The 25,417-nt window shown below is 41.2% G+C and overlaps 1 protein-coding gene across 12 annotated transcripts in view; it reads right to left on the bottom strand.

Annotated features, from left to right (window-relative positions):
• The window catches only part of CAST (calpastatin), a 128,606-nt gene extending 106,660 nt beyond the window's left edge, over positions 1 to 21,946 (bottom strand). For 2 of the 12 annotated variants that reach the window (XM_049869388.1, XM_049869451.1), the window contains exons 1-2: positions 21,632 to 21,932; positions 8,174 to 8,236 (exon numbers count right to left, since the gene is read on the bottom strand). In XM_049869388.1, the coding sequence (XP_049725345.1) occupies positions 8,174 to 8,236; positions 21,632 to 21,706 (138 nt within the window). In that variant the 5' untranslated portion in view covers positions 21,707 to 21,932. Of the gene's footprint in view, positions 1 to 8,173; positions 8,237 to 20,944; positions 21,103 to 21,631 lie in introns of those variants that run through there. The other 10 variants (XM_049869396.1, XM_049869457.1, XM_049869414.1 and 7 more) reach the window with 8 other exon arrangements.
• Positions 21,947 to 25,417: the final 3,471 nt, after the last annotated feature.

The following is a 25,417-nucleotide window of genomic DNA, read 5'->3' as shown; positions in this document are numbered from 1 at the left end:
CATGGACCTCGGCACATGGAACACACAGAACTCAAATTGACTACATCTGTGGAAAGAGATGATGGAAAAGCTCAGTATCATCAGCCAGGGGCCGACTGTGGAACAGACCATCAACTGCTCATATGCAAGTTCAAGCTGAAATGGAAGAAAATCAGAGCAAGTCCACGAGAGCCAAAATATGACCTTAAGTATATCCCACCTGAATTTAGAGATCATCTCAAGAATAGATTTGATGCATTGAACACTAGTGACCGAAGACCAGACGAGTTGTGGAATGACATCAAGGACATCATCCATGAAGAAAGCAAGAGGTCACTGAAAAGATAGGAAAGAAAGAAAAGACCAAGATGGATGTCAGAGGAGACTCTGAAACTTGCTCTTGAGCATTGAGCAGCTAAAGCAGAAGGAAGAATTGATGAAGTAAAAGAACTGAACAGACGATTTCAAAGGGCCTCTGGAGAAGACAAAGTATTATAATGACATATGCAAAGAGCTGGAGATGGAAAACCAAAAGGGAGGAACATGCTCGGCATTTCTCAAGCTTAAAGAACTGAAGAAAAAACTCAAGCCTCGAGTTGCAATACTGAAGGATTCCATGGGGAAAATATTAAACGACGCAGGAAGCATCAAAAGAAGATGGAAGGAATACACAGAGTCATTATACCAAAAAGAATTACTCGATATTCAACCATTCCAAGAGGTGGCATATGATCAGGAACCGATGGTACTGAAGGAAGAAGTCCAAGCTGCTCTGAAGGCATTGGCGAAAAACAAGGCTCCAGGAATTGATGGAATATCAATTGAGATGTTTCAACAAACAGATGCAGCGCTGGAGATGCTCACTCATCTATGCCAAGAAATTTGGAAGACAGCTTCCTGGCCAACTGACTGGAAGAGATCCATATTTACGCCTATTCCCAAGAAAGGTGATCCAACCAAATGTCAAAATTATAGAACGATATCGTTAATATCACACGCAAGCAAAATTTTGCTGAAGATCATTCAAAAATGGCTGCAGCAGTATATCGACAGAGAACTGCCAGAAATTCAGGCCGGTTTCAGAAGAGGACGTGGAACCAGGGGTATCATTGCTGATGTCAGATGGATCCTGGCTGAAAGCAGAGAATACCAGAAGGATGTTTACCTGTGTTTTATCGACTATGCAAAGGCATTCGACTGTGTGGATCATAACAAACTATGGATAACACTGCGAAGAATGGGAATTCCAGAACACTTAATTGTGCTCGTGAGGAACCTTTACATGGATCAAGAGGCAGTTGTTCGGACAGAACAAGGGGATACTGATTGGTTTAAAGTCAGGAAAGGTGTGCGTCAGGGTTGTATTCTTTCACCATACCTATTTCATCTGTATGCTGAACAAATAATCCGAGAAGCTGGACTATATGAAGAAGAACGGGGCATCAGGATTGGAGGAAGACTCATTAACAACCTGCGTTATGCAGATGACACAACCTTGCTTGCTGAAAGTGAAGAGGACTTGACGCACTTACTAATGAAGATCAAAGACCACAGCCTTCAGTATGGATGACACCTCAACATAAAGAAAACAAAAATCCTCACAACTGGACCAATGAGCAACACCATGATAAACGGAGAAAAGACTGAAGTTGTGAAGGATTTCATTTTACTTGGATTCACAATCAAAAGCCATGGAAGCAGCAGTCAAGAAATCAAAAGATGCATTGCATTGGGCAAATCTGCTGCAAAGGACCTCTTCAAAGTGTTGAAGAGCAAAGATGTCACCCTGAAGACTAAGGTGCGCCTGACCCAAGCCATGGTATTTTCAATCGCATCATACGCATGTGAAAGCTGGATGATGAATAAGGAAGACCAAAGAAGAGTTGATGCCTTTGAATTCTGGTGTTGGCAAAGAATATTGAATATACCACGGACTGCCAAAAGAACAAACAAATCTGTCTTGGAAGAAGTGCGGCCAGGAGGCTCCTTAGAGGCAAGGATGGCGAGACTGCTTCTTTTGGACATGTTGTCAGGAGGGATCAGTCCCTGGAGAAGGACATCATGCTTGGCAGGGTACAGGGTCAGTGGAAAAGAGGAAAACCCTCAACGAGGTGGATTGACACGGTGGCTGCAACAATGAGCTCAAGCATAACAATGATTGTAAGGATGGCGCAGGACCGGGTAGTGTTTCGTTCTGTTGTGCATAGGGTCACTATGAGTTGGAACTGACTCGACGGCACCCAACAACAACATACACTCCTAGTTGCTCTCCCCTTAATGAGACAGCACATTCCTTCTCTTCACCCTATGTTTCCGTGTCCCTTCAGCCAGCTTCTGTCCCCCTCGGCCTTCACATCTCCCCTCCAGACATGAGCTGCCCAGATAGTCTCATTTGTCTACTTGACCCAAGAAGCTCACTCCTCACCAGTATCATTTTCTGTCTTGTAGTCCAGTCCAATCCCTTTCTGAAGAGTTGGCTTCAAGAATGGTTCCTTTCTTGGGCGAACAAAAGGTCTGGGGGCCATGACCTCCAGAGTCCCTCTGAGTCAGGCCATTAAATCTGGTCTTTTTATGAGAATTTGGGTTCTGCATCCCACTGTTCTCCTGCTCCTTCAGGGATTCTCTGTTGTGCTCCCTGTCATGCCAGTCATTGGTTGTAGCTGGGCACCATCTAGTTCTTCTGGTCTCAGGCTGATATAGTCTTTGATTTATGTGGCCAGTTCTGATTCTTGGGCTCATAATTACCTTGTGTCCTTGGTGTTCTTCATTCTCCTTTGGTCCAGGTGGGCTGAGACCAATTGTTGCATCCTAGATGGCCGCTTGCTAGCGTTTAAGACCCCAGACACCACTCTCCAAAATGGGATGCAGAATGTTTTCTTAATAGTTTTTATTCTGCCAATTGACCTAGATGTTCCCTGAAACCATGGTCTGCAAACCCCCACCCCTGCTACTCTGGCCTTTGAAGCGTTTGGTTTATTCATGAAACTTCTTTGTTTTTGGTATAGTCCAGTTGTGCTGACCTCTCCTGTATTGTGTGTTGTCCATCCCTTCACCTAAATTAGTTCTTGATGATGGCTTTTTTCTTTAAAAGTCTTCTGTAACTTTCAAATTTTCTTCAATGACTATGTATTAGCTCTGTGATCATGAAAAAGTTTCTAAAATCAGTATGTATGATAATTATGAATACATGATATTACCACAGTAATTTAAGAATGCACACAAAATTTTATAGCAGTAGACGGCACTGGGAAAATGAGAAAGTTAATGAGTAGAAGACTCATTAACAACTTGTGATATGCAGATGATACAACCTTGCTTGCTGAAAATGAAGAGGATTTGAAGCACTTAAACTGATGAAGATCAACGACTACACCCTTTAATATGGATTATGTCTCATCATAAAGAAAACAAAAATTCTCTCCACTGGACCAATAAGCAACATCATGAAAACAGAAAATATTGGAGTTGTCAAAGATGTAATTTTGCTTAGATCTACAGTCAACACCAATGGAAGCAGCAGTCAAGAAATAAAATGATGTACTGCAGTAGGCAAATATGCTGCAAAAGACTTCTTTAAAGTGTTGAAAAGCAAAGATGTCATTTTAAGGACTAAAGTGTTCCTGACCCAAGCCGTATTTTCAATCGCCTCATATGCATGGAAAAGGAAGACTGAAGAAGAATTAGTGCCTTTGAACTACGGTGTTGGTGAAGAATACTGAATATACCATGGGCTGTCAGAAAAAGAAACAATTCTGTCTTGGAAGAAGTACAGCCAGAATGCTCCTTAGAAGCTAGGATGGTGAGACGTCGTCTCATGTACTTTGGACATGTTATCAGGAGGGACCAGTGCCTGGAGAAGGACATCACACTTAGTCAGGTAGAGGGTAAGTGAAAAAGAGGAAGACCCTTGACAAGATGGACTGACACCGTGGCTGCAACAATGGGCTCAAAGACAGCAACAATTGTGAGGATGGCGCAGGACTGGGCAGTGTTTCCTTCTGTCATATGTAGTGTCGCTATGAGTCCGAACCAACCTGAAAGCACTTAACAACAATTTCAATTAAGTGGTGGGACTCTAGGTAATATTGTTTCTTTTCACAAAATGTATTACCTTTCTGATTAAAAAAGGTTAACTTCATTAAAAGAAAAAAAATTTAAGAAGGAACTAATAAACGGTTGTGTGATTCAATACTTAATTCATACATTCTAGAAGGAGGAAAGGTAAACACCAAGAGAAAGAATGTTACCAATGCTATTATGATAAGGAAAATGTATTAAACATTTTTTTTGTTTAAGGTACTATTTCTATTCTTTTCTATTTAGAATTCCCTTTCTTAACCCACAGAAATATATCCATTTTCTAATTTTAAGTTTTCAAAACCGGCCCTGTGAGATCATGCCTGTCTTGTCCTTTAAATTCCATCCCTCAGGACTTCACTGAACTATGTTGCTAAAATGCTTACACTCCCCCAGTGTGGCCCGATGTGCCAGTCAAATACTCGAAATAGATTTGATTGCAGGTTTGGAAGGGCTTCTTTGTACCACTGCATTTAAAGATGCTGATGGTAAATGTTTTCATTTTTCTTTCTACTGCTCTCTTGTCATTTTATCTTTGGCCTGTTAGTCCATGCAACAACTTTCGGTTCTATAATTCCTCCACATCTGAGAAGGACTAAAAACTTCATAACAATGGATCTAACAAAAAAACGAACAAATTCTCATAGGCACTGACCCTACTCCATCCTAAAGCATTCGTATAGCAAATGCAACCTGACAAATGATATTTTAGTCTCAAGAGTCAATTAAAATTGCTGCAGATATCTTGGGGTCACTTAGTGGCTGTGTTAAAAAAAAAAAATCAAACGAAACCTGTTGCTGTCGAGTCGATTCTGAATCATAGCAACCCTATAAGACAGAGTAGAACTGCCCCACATGGTTTCCAAGGAGTGGCTGGTGGATTCGAACTGCCAAGCTTTTGGTTAGCAGCCATAGCTCTTAATCACTGTGCCACCAGAGCTCCTAGTGGCTGTATAATGCAGTGCCATCGAGTCGATTCTGACTCATAACGACCCTATAGTGGCTGTACAGGGGGTCATGATCCAAAAAAGTAAGAACTATTCATGACAGCAAGGGAGAAAGAGCTCTGACATTCACACAGCTGCATTCGTCCTCCAATATTTTTATATATGACAGTACAAAGGCAGTTCTTACTTAACCCTATTGTTTTTTTTTTGTTTATACCCTCCTAAAGTCCTCCTCCTCTGTGCCTTTTTTCTTGTACCTCCAAATAAAATACAGTAGAGTAATACAGGGAGAAGGAAAAACACCAAGCGGTATCCCTAAGCATAGAAAGCAAATTTCTAAACTGACTTCTGTCCCAAAGACCTTGGTTTGTCCTTAAGAGCCTGACAAGTATATTTGCATATCCTTGTGGGCCATAGGTATTTAAACTTTGGAGCTAAATGTTGGTTTGCAAATGGATTACTAAAATCCAAACGAAGCTTCTTAATCTTATTTCTTGTTCAACAAAGCAGCGCATAAGAACATGTTTGGGAAAAACTATCAACTTTGGTAAGTATTTCTCTCGTAATCTTGGGAAGACAAGGGGATGGCAAATGACCATGGATGGTAGGCAGGGCAGACAACAACTCCTGGTTGCACATAACTTTATAACTGTGAACATGAAGGCTCAGATAATACTTAACATAGGATGGTTTCCCTGACTTGTCTCCAGGTTCACAATATCTCTTCAACAACCTATTTGCATACAACATTTCAGGGTTTACGTGCAGTAAAGAACTAGAGACCTTTTGGGGACAGACCATTTGGAAATGTATCTTGACCACTGAGTCACCCCACTCTCCTGTCTGTCCATCCTAGCAAATAGATACGGGCAGACTTGATGAGATACAATCTGTCTTCAATCTCAGACTACGTAAAATCTCTGTACTGACTTAAGCCTTGGGAACAAGACAAAGGTCCAACCCCTCTTTGCTTCTCTGGTTAGGACAGATAAGAACGTGTAGGCTCTGGCACAAGGGCAGGAGTTATAAATCTGAACTTCCCAGCAATGTTATGAAACAATGTCAGAATTGCTGATAAAGAGATGAAAAATTTCTTTAGCCTTTTAGCTTTAAACTGAGAGTCTGCCTTTACTGACACAGAAGTCCAGACTTCTTCCCTGGCTGCATTTATAATAGGGTTCCTTATCAGTGTTTTCCAAGCTGTTTATAATTGTGGAGATAAGGTGCTCTGTAGTCTAGATATTTTAAGAAGAACTAAGTCTGTGCTAGTAGCTATTGGCTAACCAATGCCTGTCCAATCAAGGTGTAATAGTTAAGCTTTGAAGTTATAACATAATTAGCGAGAATGATTTTATAAGAGCTGGCCTACTGTTGATGTGACTGTATTGGAAAAGAACATACATCTTTCCTTTGAAAATAAATTTTCCTTTCTGTGTAAGTAGTTTAATCTCGATTAATACTAATAGAGGATAACATCCAAGAAAAATATTTCCTGGTCTGGAGAATAAAGGAACACTACAGTGTTCAGTGTTCAAGGAGCCCTAGTGGGCAGTGGTTAAGCGTTTGGCTGCTAACGAAAAGGCTGGCAGTTCAAATCTACCAGCTGCTCCTTGGAAACCCTCTGGGGCAGTTCTACTCTGTCCTATATGGGTTGCGAAGAGTCAGAATCGACTCAATGGCAACGGGTTTGGGGTTTTTTTTGGACAGTGTTCAAATAGGAAGTGTTCATCATTTGCCTAGGTAATTAATTTTATAGATAACTTACCTATGACTATATTTAAAAGGTTTGGGCTGATAAAAGAACTGATTATACAATATATACTGTCATACTAGTAAAGGGAAGAAAAAGGTTGTTTTCCACATGGAAATTCATTTTTTACATAATTTAACCAAGAAACAGGATGAAATATTAATATATTTATTTTTACTTTTAATTTTTTAAAAAACATTTGCCTTCTGTGGGTAGAAAAAATTCACTATCAATTTCCCTGATAAGAAATAATCTAAATTATATTTTCATGGGGATTAGTAACAGAAACTGTGATAGAAGTTAAGCAAACCTTAGTGCAGAACATGTCACATGCTCTAGCCATAACTGCCTCCTTATATTTTGAATATTTTGAAAACGCGGAAAATCAGCAAGTGGATGAACTAAATATCCAAAGACGCTTATTGAATGTTGAAGATACAGAGAAGAATACAATGATCACTTTAGTTTTCTTAAATTTCCACATACGTTTTAGGACCTAGCTCTATGAGCTTAAAATGCTAGAAAAGACACACTTTCTATTGAACTGAATTTCTGTTGAATAAAGATGAGTATATCTATTGAGATTTCAAATGTAAAAAGTAGCAAAGGGAAATAGGTCCAGTACCCCTACGAAGGACAGTACCTTCCATGACCCTTCCCTAGAGAATAGGCCTGTGTTGACGGTGCCCACAATGGTGCACCATTCAGTGAAAGGAAAAATGCACAGGCTCAAAGAAAACCTATCTCAAAGTGAGGAGATTTGCTCTGACTGGGATTTCCATTCAATCAATCAAAAAAAAAAAAAAAAAAGTTCCTTCTCTCTTGCTTTTGTTGATGAACCTGAATGACTAGTTAAACTAAGCCATCTTTGCCCTCCATTCACGGTGCACTTTCTTGAAAAAAGATTTTCTTTTCCACTAAAGCATCCGACTTCCCCTTCTAAATCCGCCATGTTCACCAACGAAACAACTGAGATTCGCCGACTCCTATAGGGAAAATGGAAACCCTGATGGCGTAGTGGTTAAGTGCTATAGCTGCTAAACAAAAGTTCAGAAGTTCAAATCCACCAGGCACTCCGTAGAAACTCTATGGGGCAACTCTACTCTGTCCTATAGGGTCGCTATGAGTCAGAACTGACTTGACGGAAACGGATTTTTTCGTTTTGTACAGGGAAAACACTCAAAAAAACTGAGTTCTGTTTCTAGATAGAAACTATTCCTAAAGGTTCCTTTCCCAGGAGCTCTTCATTTTTATTTATTTTTGATGATTTCCACTTATATTCTTTAATCAGATCTTAGTTAAAACCAAATTTGCCAATACTCTAGTAGGAGCTCTTTGTCATCTCATAATTTAATGTTTAAATATAGAATTCACAATTTAAAAGCAAGAAAAAATGAAAACCAAGCATTGTTAATATTACCTCAACTGCTCCTTTCTTTTCTTCTGGTTTAGAAGGTGATCCACTGGTTTTTTCACTGACACGCTATTAAAAAAAAAAAATAAGATCATGTTTACGAGAGGAAGATGATACAAGATAATATAACAGCCACTTGAACTGCAAAAGGCTAAATACGTAGACTTAAAGACATGGACTCCTCTAATCTACCTCCTGAGGATGTTGGTAATTCCACATCAACACAGGTGGCTTTCAAAAATCAAGGGAAGCTACAGACATTCATTTAGGATCTAGCAAGTCAGTCTGTAATTAACCACGTGCAGACTTCCTAGTAATGCCAAAGCGGCATCTTGTCTCCTACAAAATGCCTCATGGAATTTTAAAGCCCAAATTGCCATCAGCTTTCCAAGTCACCCATCACTTCCAATGGCTCTTGGGAATCTCCTAGAATTCTTCCATCTGAGAATTCACCAATTTGGAAAGATGCAACCTGGAGTGGAAAGGCCATACCTGCAACTTCTATGGATTTGGCTTTAGGATTTCATTGTGTCCAGAAACAGAATTATTTTTCATACTGTAACACTGGAAATGAACAGAAGTCTTTTCACATGGTACATAAAATCTTTAAGAGGTTTACATGCTCATTTCCTTTCATGCTAATAAAACAAAATACACCATAAAGTTTACTGCATTTTTCTTTATAAATAAAAAAAAAAAATTACATGTTCCTCAAAAGATGATACAAATAATTATTTGATTTGCCATGAGACCAGAAGAACTGGAAGGTGCCTGGCTACCATTACTGAACATTTTGATCAAAGATTCTATAGATGAATCCTGATCAAAAGGGAGAAAATGCAGAACAGAATTTAAAATTCTCATAGAATACAGACTTTCTGGAGCCATGGAGGCTAGATGCACCCCTGAAATTACTGTTCTGAGATGATCTTTAAACCTTAAACTTTAAGCCAAAAATGTTCCCTGAAGTCCTCTTAAAACCAAATGATTTAGCTTAACTAGTAAAGAATGTCTGCCTTGAGCATTGTGTTCTTTTAAGATCTATCTCTATGGGATCAAACAGACAGCAGCAATTTGAAAGATTAGATGGGAAATTTAGGAAGCAGTGAGTTTATGTTACTGGCGGAAGCACAACTCAGAAAAAGAGGCTGAGAAAAGTTGAACAACTCAGAAAAGGAGGCTGAGAAAGGTTGCACAATTCGAAAAATGTAATCAATGTCACTGAGTTGTACATGTAGAAACTGCTGAATTGGTGTATGTCCTGCTGTGTATATTCTCAATAACAACAACAAAACACAAAATAAATTATTTTAAAAATTAATTAAAAAATAACAATTATTTCATTTCTTGTACATTGTGGGATGTATGAGAAAGTGAGAAAAAGGAACTCGACACTGGGCTCAAGCTTGACCACCCTCAGTTAAACCAAAATATAAAATACCATTTTGTTCCCTGGAGCAGAATCACAACCTGAATATGTAGATCAATTAAATTTTTTAATTAAGAAAAGTGACAATAATTATAATAATTTATATCTATTTATAAGACGCTTTCATACATATTCTTATTTATACCCAAAAAAGAGGCTCAGGTGATTTTATATATGAGAAAACCAAGAATAAGAGTCATTTTGTGTTTTACACAAAGACACAAAACTAGTAAATGGGAAAAAGGTCGAAACCAAGTTTTCTGACTTAGAATCTATTATCTGCCACTATAACATGCTAAGTTCCCTTAAATCATATCAACAGACATGCTAGTTAAAAAATGGTCTTAATAGTTCTTTGTATGAAAAACTAGCAAGAAATCACTTTCACGAATGGATAATTCCAAAAAGAAACACTATCATGGATTAAGCTAAAAAAAAAAAAAACAAAAAACTAAACCCATTGCCATCAAGTCAATTCCAACTCATAAAAACCCTATAGGACAGAGAAGAACTGCCCCATAGGGTTTCCAAGGCTGTAATATTTACGGAAGCAGGCTGCCACATCTTTCTCCCACGGAGCAGCTGGTGGGTTCGGACCACAGACCTTTTGATTAGCAGCCAAGCGCTTAACCACTGTGCCACTGGGGCTCCTTAATCATGGATTAGTGAGTGGAATGTAGAGAAAAGCAGCCAAGCTGTAATAACTTAGTGAATGAAACCCCCTACAGGCTTGATTTAAGATATTATTTTACCTAGATGTCCTAGTCAAGGGTTTGTACATAGTTGATGACAATCAGTAGTAATTAATGAATCTTTTAAAAGAAAAGGAGCCACTTTAAAGTGTGTATATATATATATGTATGTACGTATCTGAATGTATAAACTTGTTTCCATTGAGTTACTTCTGACTCATGGTGACCCTACAGACAGAGTAGAACTGCTCCGTAGAGCTTCCAACGAGCAGCTCGTGGATTTGAACTGCTGACACTTTGTGGTTAGCAGACATGCTCTTATCTTAACTACTGTGCCACCAGGGCTCCTATAGATAAAAAAAAAATCTACTGATGTATAGTCGATTCTGACTCATACAACAGAGAACTGCCCCCTAGGATTTTCCAGGATCGGCTGGTGGATTCGAACTTCCAACCTTTTGGTTAGCAGCCAAACTCTTAACCACTGTGCCACACCAGCATCCCATATATGTACAGGGGGTCATATTATGTAGGCTCCATATAATTGTGTGGGAGGGGTATATGTAATGAATGCTTTAAAAATGTTAAGTTATAACGACAATTTAAAAATTGTGTATTGTTAGAAGCGAGTATTTTGTGAATCTTTAAAAGAAATATTTGCTCTCAATAGGAATTTTTACAATATACAAAAGTACAGTGACATAAAAATTACTTATAGTCAATGGCAATATTTTTTGAGAATTCCATGAGTTATATTTTTCCACTTTATTTTTAACCCAGATTTTTTAATGAAAATATTCAAACACCAAAAAGCTGAAAGAATATAATGTCCATATTCCTACCACTTAGATTCAACAACTATTAACATTTGTTACCATATTTTGCCATATTTGTGTTACCTATCTATCTAATTCTATGTCTATACAACTTGTATTTGAAAGTAATTGCATGAATCTTCACCTCTAGAATGTTACCATGCATCTCCTTAAATTAAGGACATTTTCCCATATAATTCCAACACCATTATCACCCTAAGAGGGTTAACAAGAATTCTCTAACGTCATTCAATATCCAGTAAATAGCAACTTTATAAATGAACCATTGAATATTATCTAATATTCAGCTGTCTATTAATGATGTAAAGTTATTTATATTCGTTCACTGAGGGAGATTCAAAGGGCCTGATACTGAAATTTACAGGTATAATTGAGCACTTTCCACATAACTGAGCTGGTGGAATGAAATATTTGGGAATGATACATGTCAAATTTGGTCCAATTTAGGAACTTGAAGCAGTCTTTCTAAAACTGAGGAGAGAAAACTTTGTTTACCACTACTTTGTGGGGAACTGTAAGGTGGGGAGAGGTGAGAGGAGCATGGAAAAAGGAAGAGAACTGAACCACAAAACTAACTGATATACCAGTGGGGTGGTTTCCCTGTATGAGGGAAAAGAAATGAACACTTCTTAAGCACCCGTTCTGTGCTAGGCCCCAAAACCAACAAAACCAAACCAGCTGCCATTGAGTCAACTCCAATTCATGGAAACCTCATGTATGTCAGAGCAAAACTGTGCTCCATAGGGTTTTCAATGGCCGTGATCTTTTGGAAGTTGATTGCCACATCTTTCTTTCAAGGTGTCTCTGGGTGGATTTGAACCCCCAATCTTTCAATTAGTAGTTGAGCCCTTAACCCTTGTGCCACCCAGGAACTCTGTGCTAGGCCCCGTGCTATGCATTTCATCTAAGTGACCTCACTTAATCCCCACAGTAACTCTATGCAATACACAGTGTCATCTTGTTTTATGGATAAAGAAACTGAGAACCCAAAAGGTGAGCTCCTCCTTGGTCATATCACTTAGAATTATTACCTGTGGGCCAGAGACTGGGCTACTCTAGATCTAGTGAAAAGCTAGCTGGGATCTTGTGATTTTTAACAAGAAAGTCTCAGCCCAGTGAAAACACAACACACACACAGAAAAAAAACTTCCTAATCTAAACTTGGAAACCCAGGTGGTATAGTGGTTAAGCGCTATATCTGCTAACCAAAAGGTTGGCAGTTCAAATCCACCAGGCCCTTCTTGGAAACTCTGTGGGGCAGTTCTCCTCTGTCCTATAGGGCCACTATGAGTCAGAGTCGACTCAACCTCAATAGGTTTGGGCTTTTTTTTTAAATCTAAACTTGACTTGTTTTATAAAATTAATCAAACGCACAATACTTATAAAATCCATCCTGCACAAGTAGCTGGGGAGGAGGCTAAAGACAGGAAGGGCTGGATCCCAGCCCTCAGGTAATAAAGATTTTCACTGGGAAGACAAGGCCACAGAAGACAGGAAATAACATAGGAGCTAAGATTAGGCATGAGGAGGTAAGTACTATAGGAGTTCAGGGGCAAAGAAAAAACAAGAAGCTTTCCTGTTTTCCCTCAGAAAGTCATAATTTTCCAGACTGCCCTCCACTTCCCCTGGCATCACTGTATATTTGGCAAGTATAGCTTTCCTTTGTCCCAGTTCTAGGTGATAGCATCTATATACCTAAATTCTTCTGTCACAGCAAACCCATAAAGCTGTCAGGAAATCAACAAAGCTAGAGCAAGAAGGCTTGGAGCCTGCAGTCTCAGCCAGCTAAGGCCTAAGGCTAGGGCTAGGCTTTGGCTTTGGAGCATTTGGGCACCTTGCCTACAGTTACCCAGATACACACACAAAGGTATATGCCACACAAAATAAGATAAAATCAAACAAACTTCTACACGTACAAGAGAGAAGGCAGATAAACTGGGTTTTTGCAAGTCCAAATCCAACTGTGAAAAAGTTCCAAATGCTAGCGTGCTTCTGAAATGCCTTTCGCTTTATTAAAAAAACAGAAAAAGTGGGAGGTTTCGGGAGGAGGGGGAGTGGTGAAAATGTTCTAAAACTAGATTGCGGTGATGGTTGTGACGTGCAGTGAATACACTAAAGAAATATTGAATTGTACACTTTAAATGAGAAATGAGTGTACTGTATGGTATGTGAATTCTATCTCAATAAAGCTGATTTTTTAAAACTAGTAAAGGTTATTTGAAAGCAATTCAAAAAATTTTCCTTTTCCAGCTCAGGGACAAGGCCAGAGGGATCAACATTTGTACATCCAGGGATAAAAAAACAGCTGTAGTAAAATCATAAAGCAATAAAAGGTTATCTTGGTGCCCTCTGGACTCTTCTAGTGCATGCAGCTCACTTCTATCATTCCACCAGCACAGATGCTGAGAAAGCCTTGTCCCAGGGGCTCACGCACGTCAGAAAGCCCTCAGGTTAGCAGTGGGTTCCCTCCTTCATGAAGCTCCGCAATCTCTGGGGTGCTTTTGGAAGCACACACGCACACGCCAGAACCCCACCCAGGAATTTAGATTTAGTTTGTCTGGGGTGGGGCCTGGGCATGATCTTTTTTTTTATCCCTATTGATTCTAATATGCAGCCAGGATTGGGAACCACTGGTTTTGGAGGAGAATCTGTGGGCACCATGACAGCAAGTGGAAATTTGTGCTCTTGAAACCACCTCACTGAGTCGGCCCCATGGGAGTCTCCCGGGTCAGGCAGGCTGGGGCGGCTCTGAGCAATCAGTTTACCTCCTGGGTAAACTGATTGCTCAGTGAAGGAGCACAGTGCCCTGTGTTCATACCAGCATTTCCTGACTAATTCTCAGCCTTGCCTATTAATGGCACAGCATATCTTCATATCTGCACAAGTCTCTCTGTTTTTAGCAAAGCAAACAAATTAGCATTTTATTATATATTCTCTGGTTTACTAAAACTAACTAATTGCTTCATAAATGTATATCTTGCTTTCCCAACCAGATGGTAAATTAGTCTTTTTTTTCTAGTCCTGTGGTGGGGGCGTGACAAATAATTCTTGATTGGATGATTTCATTTATACAAACCTCTAAATGTTTCCTGAGTTATTTTGCTCTTTCAGGTCAGTAAGCTAGTTGGGAGAGAAAGAAACTGAGAAAACAGCTTGAAAGATTAAGAGACAAGATTAATGTCCAAACTGATATTTCTTATGAAATCCCAAAAATCTATCCTTGTATGTATTGTACTTGCTAAAACAGGATACTTATTTCAAAAGTATTCAGTGAATAAGCAGAAGGACCAAGATGTAAAGCTAGTTCAGTTTCAAAACACTCTCCCTGAGTCCAGGCCCTGGCCCTGCCTGCTCTCAGGATTCCTTGCCCTTTCCCTATTTGGTGGGTGAAGGGGCAGGGGGTGTCTTACTGGCTTGATTTCCCAGGATCCCTTGATGAATGGGCTCAGGCTGGGTTTGGCCAATGGGAGGTTCTGGCAGGAGGCTGGAATTGAGGGGGTAGAGGAGAGGAAAGAGCAGTATTTTCCCCCTCCTCTCTGTCTCTCGGGGCTCTTCAGTAGGGTCTCCTATAGGCCAGCTGTGGTTCCTCCCTCCACAGGTGACCCTGGTAGCACTGCTCCTCCCTCCTTCCCTCCAGCCTAGGGTTGGTAGCCTCAAAAACCCATTGCCATTGAGCTGATTCTGACTCATAGCCACCACATAGGTCAGAGTAGAACTATCCCATAGGGTTTCCAAGGTTATAAATCTTTATGGAAGCAGACTGCCATATCTTTCTCCCAAGGAGTGGCTGCTGGGTTGGAACTACCAACCCTTCTGTTAGCCACCAAGCGCTTAACCACTGCCCCACCAAGGCTCCTGCTTGCAATTTCCAATCTCTGGGTTACCTCACCTCCCCTGCTGGTTTCCCAGACTCTTCAGTTACCTGTGTAACCAACTCCCTGCATTACAGTCCATTTGTTTTAAATACTCAAAATGGTTTCAGTCCTATGGTTGACTCTGACTGATATACCCTGATAAGGCAGAAAAAGAATGGTCTGTAAAGCTCTGTGACCTTGTGTCTAAGTTATCCAGTAATGCTATAACAGAAATACCACAAGAGGATGGCTTTAACAAAGAGAAATTTATTTTCTTACAGTCTAGTAGGTTACAAGTCCAAATTCTGGGCGTCAGCCCCAGGGGAAGGCTTTCTTTCTTTGTGGGCTGTGGAGGAAGGTCTTTCTTGTCAGTCTTCCCCTGGACCAGGAGCTTTTCTGCGCAGGAATCCCAGGTCTAAAAGATGTGCTCTGCTCCTGGTGCTTCTTTCTTGGTGGTATGAGGTCCCCAACTCTCTGCTTGCTTCATTTTCCTTTTATCTCTTGAGAGATAAAAGGTGGTGCAGGCCATATCCCAGGGAAACTCCCTTTACACTGGATCAGGGAGGTGACCTGAGTAAGGGTGGTGTTACAATCCCACCCGAATCCTCTCAACATATAATTACAATCACAAAATGGAGGACAACCACACAATACTGGGAATCACGTATTTTTGGGGGGACACAATTCAATCCATGACACCTTGGTAAATAATTTAACCTTTCAGTTTTCTCCTAGTAAAATTGGGTCAATGGTACCTGCCTCAAAGATTAGCATATTTATGAAACCAGCTAATGTTAATGAAGAATCTGGCCCATTGCCTAATTCATCTTAAGCACACAAAGTTATCTCACTCCCTTCTTCTCTGACATCGATCTGATTTTGGCACATTATGAGACAGTAAAATGAATATGAGAATTAAACGAAGGTTTGAAGGTTTCATTTTCCAAGGCTGTAAACATCACGGTAGAAGAATTCTTTTTTTCGCCTTCCTTAATACAAAGGAACCAGGTCCATCTGATAAGTTTTTGTTCATTACTTTATCTCATGACTTCATTATATTAGTCTTGCATTTCCATATTCCAGAAAACCAAACCCATTGCCATTGAGTCAATTCCAACTCATAGTGACCCTAAAGAACAGAGCAGAACTGCCCCATAGAGTTTCCAAGGAGCGGCTGGTGGATTCACACTGCTGACCTTTCCATTAGCAGACATAGTTCTTAACCACTACACCACCAGGGCTCCATCTCCATATTACAGCCTAGGAAATAAAGTACAAGGGGATAGATTATTCATTTTCCAAACAATCTACAGCAAGTTGGTCACAGGGATGACAGTAAAATTTATAATTCCCATGCTTTAAAATACTTTGTGTGTGTGTATGTGTTGGTGGGGGTGGGGGTTGGAAAAATTAAACAAGACAGGCAAAATGTTGATCATTATTGGTGTCGGGTACATGGGGAGCTCATTATATTATTCTCTCTTCTTCTGTGTACATGTAAAAATTTTCCTAATAAGTTTTAAAAATTTTATAATCCCCTTATTTCAAGAGTATGTGTCTCCCCTGTATCACCCAAAGGCAATATTCTAACCAATTTACTCAGTTTCAATACTGAAAACCTCAAACTCATTAGGAAGGCTAATACAAGAGGCAGGTTTATTTATTCAAAGGAAAAAAAAATCCTCAGTGAGTACCCACTATGTGCTAGATGCTACAGGGAGAATGATGATTATAGAAATGTAAGAAAATAGAAGGCCTGGCTTTCACTACATGATACCTTTCTGCCCTTCTACAAATATTATTACCAAAATGTAAAAGTATATGAATAACTATCTTTGGCATTCTCCTATAATAACCAAAAACCAAACCCAATGCTGTCGAGTTGATTCCGACTCATAGCGACCCTACAGGACAGAGTAAAACTGCCCCACAGAGTTTCCAAGGAGCGCCTGGTGGATTCGAACTGCCAACCCTTTGGTTAGAGGCCGTAGCACTTAACCACTACGCCACCAGGGTTTCCTTCTCATATAATAGAAGATACATATTAAGGGTGGGGCAGAACTATAATTCTTAAACTCCTATGCTTCACTGAACCCCAAGTATGCTTTTCACTAACACTTTAAGATTCTGAGACCATGCCAAGGTGCACTGTAAGAGGACACGCCTCTGTCCTGTCTTCAGAGGTAGCATTTACTGTGTAACCACCACAGTGCAGCTTCTGGGATCCACCTGCAGCAAGGTTTTTTGAGTTCTTCTGTTAAGTCAAGGGAGATTTGTGAATTCACATAGCTGCTTCATTGCTATTACAGTGCTGTAAGGATATAGTTCGGTTTTATCTATGAAAAATGCAAGAGAAGACCAGGTAAGGACCATCTGAACAACTTTTGTGTCTAAAAAACTCTGCATGGAAACTGACACGTAGTAGGTGGACAATAAAGAAATGTGAATATCTTTGGCCTTTTCCAATTCACTCTTACTAATGAGCCCGCAGAATCATCTAGAGTCAAAATGAATCCCATGCATTTTCGGGAAACTAACCATTTTTTTTTTTTACCATAGGTCTTTTTTTCTCCTGGGTTAACTGACTTGCCCATCCCAGCAGGCAACTTGAATATAAACAGTATTCATTGGATAGAGTCATTTTTGCATTTTTATTAACTGGAAGACACCTCCATCGTATATATACATATTTTTTCTTTAATGGTAGCTGTAAAGCTTTTTAGATAAGTTTTCATTAAAAGAAAATGGCACAACTTGGACAGCAGAATTTTAGAATCACATTAATAGGATTTCCACCTTAAAAACACCTCAAGGGGAAAAAAATGATAAAGATAGATGGTCTGCTTAGAACAGTCCTGTGTTCCACCCAGACAATTTACGCAGAACTAATTACCCATCCAACCACCTACGAATCTCAAATGACCACCCACTGTTTCCCCCCCCCCAGATATCTGCATCATTCTTTAAAAATCACTTGTAGAATAAAATTAACTTTCTGGGAAGTGTCAAAACTGAGTAAAAATATCATCAGATGTTATTCTTTGTTTAAAAAGCTCATCTGCAACGGGGAGCAAACAAACTCAGGGGTTGCCAACTAAAAGAGGAAAGCTATATTCTAACCTTGACCCTCCCTACCATCCAAAAGCCTGTGCCTTTTCTGAAGACCCTCTAATTTTGCATTCCTTACTCCTAAAATTCATGGTAGCCAAGTGGCCTGTCCTGCCAGGGAAGGCTTGCAGCACTCCTCCCAGGCTGGCTGCAATGACCAGGCCTCCCAAATGACTGGGTGCCTTGATCATGCTGCCACTGGGGCCATGGGTCTAATTAGACTAAGAAACACCTTTAATTAACATGGCTTAATTGAATCAACTTATGACTTGGAAATGTGATTATGGGCTTAAACCAAATTTACACTCATTCATGCTTCATCATTATGATGTTTATCGGATGTACTTCAAATCTAGCATTTCAAAGGTTCTGTTTTTTAACTCTGACAACATAATTCTTCAAAAAATAAGATCAGCAGTATCAATGATACCCAGTGTGGAAATATACATTGAAATGTTTCACTTATTAGCTTTATAGATGGCACTCCCTTAAACAAACATCTTAGGTACATCTTTAAATCATTTTATTATTTGATTCTGCCTGAATTTTTAAAGTAGGTCATTCACAATCTTTTTCAGTATTTAAAAGATTCTACTAAAGGTATTTTAATTATAGGATTTACAGATATATATATGATAAACCCTATCTATCTATATCTGGTAAATCTTATATAAATATGTATTCTAAGCAGGCCATCTTTATCATTTTTTTCCTGAAGGTGGTTTTAGGATGGAAATCCTATTAGCATGATTTTAAAGTTCTACTCTTCAAGGTGTATCATTTTCTTTTAATGAAAACTTATTTGAAAAGCTTTACAACTACCTTTAAGCTAATATATATAGATATAAATATAGATATATCCCCAGGGACTTGTAGATTTCTGGGTAAACTTCTAGGGAATCTCTGAATTCTCTAAAGCTATATGGAAATGTGGGAAATTGTGTGTATGTGGGAAAATGGTCCGTAAATCTTCATTTGATTCTAAAAATGGTCTGTGATCACAAACCTCCCTCACCTTAAAAAAAATAAAAATAAAAAAGTTAAGAACTGATGATCTAGAACTGTACTAATACTGTAGCCACTAACCATTTGCAGCTTTAGAGCACTTCAAATAGGCAAGTACAAATTCAGATGCGCCCTATGTGTAAGGTACACATTGGATTTTAAAGTATTAATAAGAAAAAAAGAATTAAACTACTAGCAATAATTTGTACTTTGATTGCATGTTGAAATAATATTTGGGAAGTGAAAACCAAAAAAACCAAACCCAGTGCCGTCAAGTCGATTCCAACTCATCGCGACCCTATAGGACAGAGTAGAACTGCCCCATAGTTTCCAAGGAGCGCCTGGCGGATTTGAACCGCCAACCCTTTGGTTAGCAGCCATAGCACTTAACCACTACGCCACCAGGGTTTCCTTAGGAAGTGAAGGGGTACATAAACTATATTAGCATTAATTTCACCTGTTTCTTTTTCCTTTTGTTAATGTGGCTACTAGGAAATTTAAAATCCCGTATGTGCTTCACACTATATTCCTGCTGGATATCGCTGGTCTGGAAAAAGCCAAAACTTGATCAGAGGCATGCTGTTAATTCTAGGAGGGTCCTACAAGCAAAAAGTTTTCATAATAGTTCCAAAACTGCATTCTAAGAGAGGTTATAGCAAAAACGTCAAACTACGCTTAAATTTAACAGGGTTAAAAGCAACAGATTTAAATTATTTTCATCCAAATAGCCCAGCATAATTTTCTTTAGAGAATCATGAGTTTGGAAGAAGTCTGAAGTCAACTCAGAGTCACTAACCATCCATATTTGTAGATACTCACATGGTGTATTTTGATAGGACTCGTAGGACAATAATAAGTAACTCAAGAGCAAACATTTCTCTCAGCACATCAGTAAGATGCTAGACTAACAATGCAGAGGAAAGTCACCGAAAACATTTAGGAAGAAGTATCAGGGGTTTTTAAAAGTGTATGTGTCTGGCATTTTCACACAATCTAATTAGTTCTCACCCATCCTTACGCTGTGTATTTTCACCGCCACTTTACAGATATGCAGAAAGGTTCAAAAACGTTGCCCTTTGGGAACGGGGCTCTGTCTTGCTCTCTGAGGTGTACTAGGATGCTTGAACACTGCCTGACACATGGTAGATACTCAATTAATGGACATTGACTGATAAGTGGCAGTTTCCTGATTCCAGAAGGTTTTCTAGGTCCAAAGAGTGTCTGATCATACCATCCTTGCTTTTCCCAAAACCACATGCTGAGAGAGAGGTGTACACAATTAATTTTAATTCTCACCACAAATCAATAGGGCATAAATCTTTTGACTCTGTCAGCACAGTTATTATTATTATTATTTTGGAAAGCAATCTAACGTTAAATCATGCTTCCTGGTTCCAAAAGATTACAAGTACCAGCTTGACTAGATATCACTACTACTTAGTAGTACACCCACTCAATGCACTATACAAATGGAACATCTTTGTCCTTATCCAAAGTAATAAAGTACGGAGGATCTCCCTCTCTCTCTGTCTCAGCAAGGGTCCGTGTCCAGTGACGGAATTCCTGCAACTCCAATTCCTGTTCCATTCAACTTGTGAGCGCGCGACGAACGTGTTGCCTCGTTGTGCACCAACTCACACGCCGGGGCACGCTCCCACTCACATACCACAGGAGGGTGCGCCTCCTGCCACTCCCGGAGCCTGAACTAAAGGTCTGCGAGGGAGGTCGCACCCGGCTCCCACCCTTTCTCAGCCAAGCCCGGGAAAATACCTCGTCCACACATCCAAAAGCTTAAAGCAAAGCAAACACACTCGGTTCCCAGTCTTGCCCCAGACACGACCGCTGCTATTTACCATCTTTTTGTACCACCAGCTTGAGAATGCCATGGCGAGAACCGGTTCGCTCCCGAGCAGCGCGAGGAAAGACCAGGTAAGAGCGCTGGATGCACTGCGGCCGGCGCGAGGATCACACTCTACCAGCCCGGCACTTGGCTGGCTCTGAGCTCGGGTTTTCCGGCAGTTGCCAGGTAGGCGGCCACGGGGGTGGAGCCTACTTCGGGCCCCGCCCCCACCAGCCCGACCCCGCCCCGCCCCGCCCGGTTTGGCTCAGGGCTGGTCCGGGAAGCTGTGTTATTTCTCCAGGCAGCCACGCCTTGCAGTCTGAACTGTACACGGAAGACGAGATCCCGGTGTCCAGTTAGACCACCCTACCCACTCTGGGGGTCCCAAAAGAGGTTTATTCCTCCTTCATTCACATCCTCATTCCACCCAAATCTCACCAGCCAACTTTTCTCACAGCGGGCCCCCTAGCCGGTCCGCGCCACGCCCATGACACTTGGCCCAAGCCGGAGAATCCCAGGCCACCTCCGTCCACCTGCCCCGCGGTGGGCACTGAGCCCTGAGCCCTTCCATTCCCGGGAGGGAGCGCAAAGAGCACAAGGTGGGGCAGGCCCGGCCCTGCCCCTGGGAGGCGGCCCGTTACTCTGGGGCCGGGGTCTCCCTAGCACCCAGCCCTGCGGCTCCGGGAGGAGCGCCACTCACCTCCTTGGTGTGGTGGGCCGCCGCGGCGCGCCGGGGCCGCGGGGAGGCGGTGGGCTTCTGGCCGGGCTGGGACATGGTGAGGCGGCAGCGGGCGCTGCCTCGGACAGGGCGCAGCGCAGACTGGAAGGGAGGCCCGGGAGGGAGGGAGTGAAGCGGAGGGGCCGGAGCGCACACCCGTGAGGCAGCTTTTCCGACCCAGCCCCGCTCCCGGGAGGGGGTTCACTCTCAGCACCCAGGGCCCTCCCCTTCCTGCCCGCTCGTGGCTGCGGGCCCTGCTGTAGCTGTCCCGGACTGGTGGCCTGAAATTTAATACCCTCCACCCCTTCTCTTCACCCAGTGACCCTCCCCGCCCCCCGGGCTGCTCGGTTGCTCGTGGGTCGGAGAGAGAAGAGGGGCTGGAGGTCGACCGGCGCTTTCTTGGACTTGTTGTGCAATGGGAGAGCGGGACCCGGGCGTGGCTCTTCTACGCCTAGCCCCTCTTCCTCCATAAGAACGTCGAGAATTAGACACCTTTTCTGCAATCGGCTCTGCTTTACGTTATCTGAGAGAAGAATCTACCAACTCAAATCTGGCCCAAGCCTGGACTGTCTAGATAAAGAAGTGGATAACAAAAACAAATAGGTTTGCGAGTGTGTGTGGTGTGTGTGTGTGTGTGTGTGTCCGCGCGCGCGCGCCTGAGAGAGCGCCTGTGTATGTTTTGTCATTTTCCCTTTTTTTGGCAATCTAGAAAAGCTTACTATTGTTTTATGAGAAGAATATCGTACGTTACAATCCAAACCAGAACACAACCCCAAACTGAAATTCCTAGTCTTTCTGTAGTCTGGTTAGTTTTGTTTCTGAGAGTGGACTGCTTTTGCCTTTGGCTCATCTTAAACAGCACTTCCTGGTTTGGGGTTGGAGGTGAAATTTAGCTAGAAAGTTCGACTAGAAAACACTTCTCTGGAGAGATCCCCACCGTAGGGTTGCTGCCGGTTCATCGGACCTGACAGAGAAACCTGTTCTACAGCAATGGCATTGCCACTTGGGGCGCGGGGTCACCCCTCTGTGTAGTTGACAGTTGACGAGAGAGAGGCCAGAATATAAGGAAATATTTGTTGTGCTATGGAGCTTGGCAGAACTGAATTCTTGCATCCCCCCCGCCCTCCCCTTACCCTCTCTTTTTTAGGGATCCTGACTTCCCTTTCCTCAAGTAGGGACAGGCCAGCAGCATTCTTAATGAGGGAGGGAGGGGTAGTATAAATGCATTTCCTTTTAAAGGTTCTACTTACTATGTGTTTATCTCCTATTTCCAATAAATGGGCTGCAGTGCAGGAATTTATTCATGAAAGTGAAACTTAAAAATGGGGACTATGGATATTCTTTCAGGAAAAATTGATTGATGGTACCAGTTACACTCCAAATGGGGAAAAATTTAACAAGTGTGAAAAAAATGCTTTTATGATTGTGACCAAAATCACTACAGTCATTTAAACAAACTTATAAACTATAAGGGTGAGGTGATAGGCAGGGATCTTCTCCTGAAATTGAAATCATTTCCTTGAGAGGGAGTTTAGATCTCTTAGATCCAGGTTTTAGATCCTTGACATACATTATTCAAATTCTGGAAGAACAGTTCCCAGGTAGTTATATATTTCTTGAGGGCCTTCAATCTAAAGCACTTTGAAAGGAATCATAAAGGGAAGATGCAAAGATTAAAAATACACACTCCTTACAGGCACTTGGGGCCCTGGTGGCATAGTGGTTAAGAGCTCCTCTGCTAACCAAAAGGTCTACCTACAGTTTGAATCTACCAGCCCCTCCTTGGAAACCTTAGGTGGTAGTTCTACTCTGTTCTGTAGGGTCGCTATGAGCTGGAATTGACTGGCTGGCAATGGGTTTGGTTTTCTTGGTTTTTCAGGGACTTAGAGTTTAGCTGAGTGACACAGTATTTGTAAGGCATGATGATTTGGGTGATGTTTAAAGAAACAGTGTGTGTGAATAAGTATAAATGTGCTTAGGGAGATTGGGGTTCCATGAATTTTGCTTACTATAGGAAGGGAAAGGAGGGCTTGAGTGGGCTGGAGAATGATGGGATGCAAACAGAAGGAGAAGTGGTATGGGCAATTCAGGAGATAAGAGGACCCCACTCACCTGGCTGGAGCTGAGGATCCATGTTCTAGAGTGATCAATCTATCCATCAACCTATCATCTGCTAAGCAAATGCACTGAAAATTACCAGACCTGTCCACCATCTTCTCTCAGCCATGTTTTCCATTTTCCAGTGATGTTTTCCTGAGTAAAAGAAAGAAATAGAGACAGAAATAATAAAAAAAAAAAAAGAGTCTTTGTAAATAGGCAAAGCTAGAACTCTGAGCGCCTCTTCTTTCCCAGGTAGCATGCGTATATCTTAATAGGAGTTTGTTTCATTCTTGACTGTTGAATTATCCAAAAGAAGGGCTTTCGTGGTAGTATTCTGTGCTTAGAGCAGAGAAATACATGTTAGCCAGTGGAAGACTATGTAGACCACAGGAGCTTTGCTGTGCTTCTCAGATCATACCAAGTTTGTGTATTGATGGTGGGTGGGGGTGGGGAGCATGGGAAAGAATGAAGGATGGAGGCACAGAGGAAGAGGAGAAGAGAGAATGAATAGCCTAAGAAGTAGTTCTTCACTACCATTGCTGTTGTTGTTAGCTGCTGTCGAGTAGATTCCTACTCATGGCAACCAGATGTGTTACCACTGCTACCAAACAAGAACTTTAGTCACACATATAGCTACAGTTAGGCCCTGAGGTTTTATTTTGCATCCCTTATGTCCCATTTTCCTGCTGATAGTAGATCACCTGCAAAATACCTTCAGGCTTTGTTCTTTAGAATGACAAAATTTCCTGCTTCTTGTCTCTGTGGACCAACAAGGACTGAGTTCATAGCTCCTTGTCAGATGTTTACTAGTGAGTGCCTTTGGGATCAAGCCTGTTGAAAGGGAAGGAATTAGGCAAAGGGAGAATTTTGACCTGGGATACAGACCCAATAGAAGCCTCAGACAACCTTGAGGGGAGTTATGAAGATAGGATAAACCTTCAGATTTGTACTGGTTGAGGAGAACTGAATTCTTATACATCTGCTTTAACCAGTCATTAGATGTGGTTAGTCAGGGTGGGGGGTGACTCTAGAGGAGGTGGTTCTCTTAAGCAGTGGCAATCGGCAAAGGGGACCGACAGATGAGAGCAGTCTGCTGGCCCACTCCCAGGAGCTGGGGGGAGGGACTGAGTATCTTATCACATCCACTAAATTCCTCAACACTATGTAACACCATACCAAAAAAATCAAACCCATTGCCATCGAGTTGTTTCTGACTCACAGAGATCCTATAGGACAGAATAGAACTGCCCCATAGGGCTTCCAAGGAGCAACTGGTGGATCCAAAGTGCCAACCTTTTGGTTAGCAGCCAAGCTGTTAACCACTGCACCACAAGGGCTCAATATAACACCATAAAACTTTGCAAATAGAATTGAAGAGAGAATAAATATTGTGAAAGTATGCTCTCAAATTGTTATATAACAGAACATTACGTTTGCAAATATTACTCATTTAATTAGATTTCGCTCCCTTTTACAAATGTTTACCTCCAAGAGGAGTCACTGAAGAATAATTTGTTTCACACACAGAGCAGCCATGCTGTTAATACTACTATCTGGATACATAGAAACAACAACTTCACAACTGTGGATTGCTAAGAGTGGTTAGAAATAAAGGGAAAATAAAAATTTCATTTTCTAGTTTTTTTCTAGTGATATTAAAACTGAGAA

This window comes from Elephas maximus, chromosome 2 (genome assembly GCF_024166365.1).
Source record: "Elephas maximus indicus isolate mEleMax1 chromosome 2, mEleMax1 primary haplotype, whole genome shotgun sequence".
NCBI classification, from domain to species: domain Eukaryota; kingdom Metazoa; phylum Chordata; class Mammalia; order Proboscidea; family Elephantidae; genus Elephas; species Elephas maximus.
The sequence above is the reverse complement of the archived record's forward strand: the minus strand, read 5'-3'. Positions and strand labels throughout refer to the sequence as shown.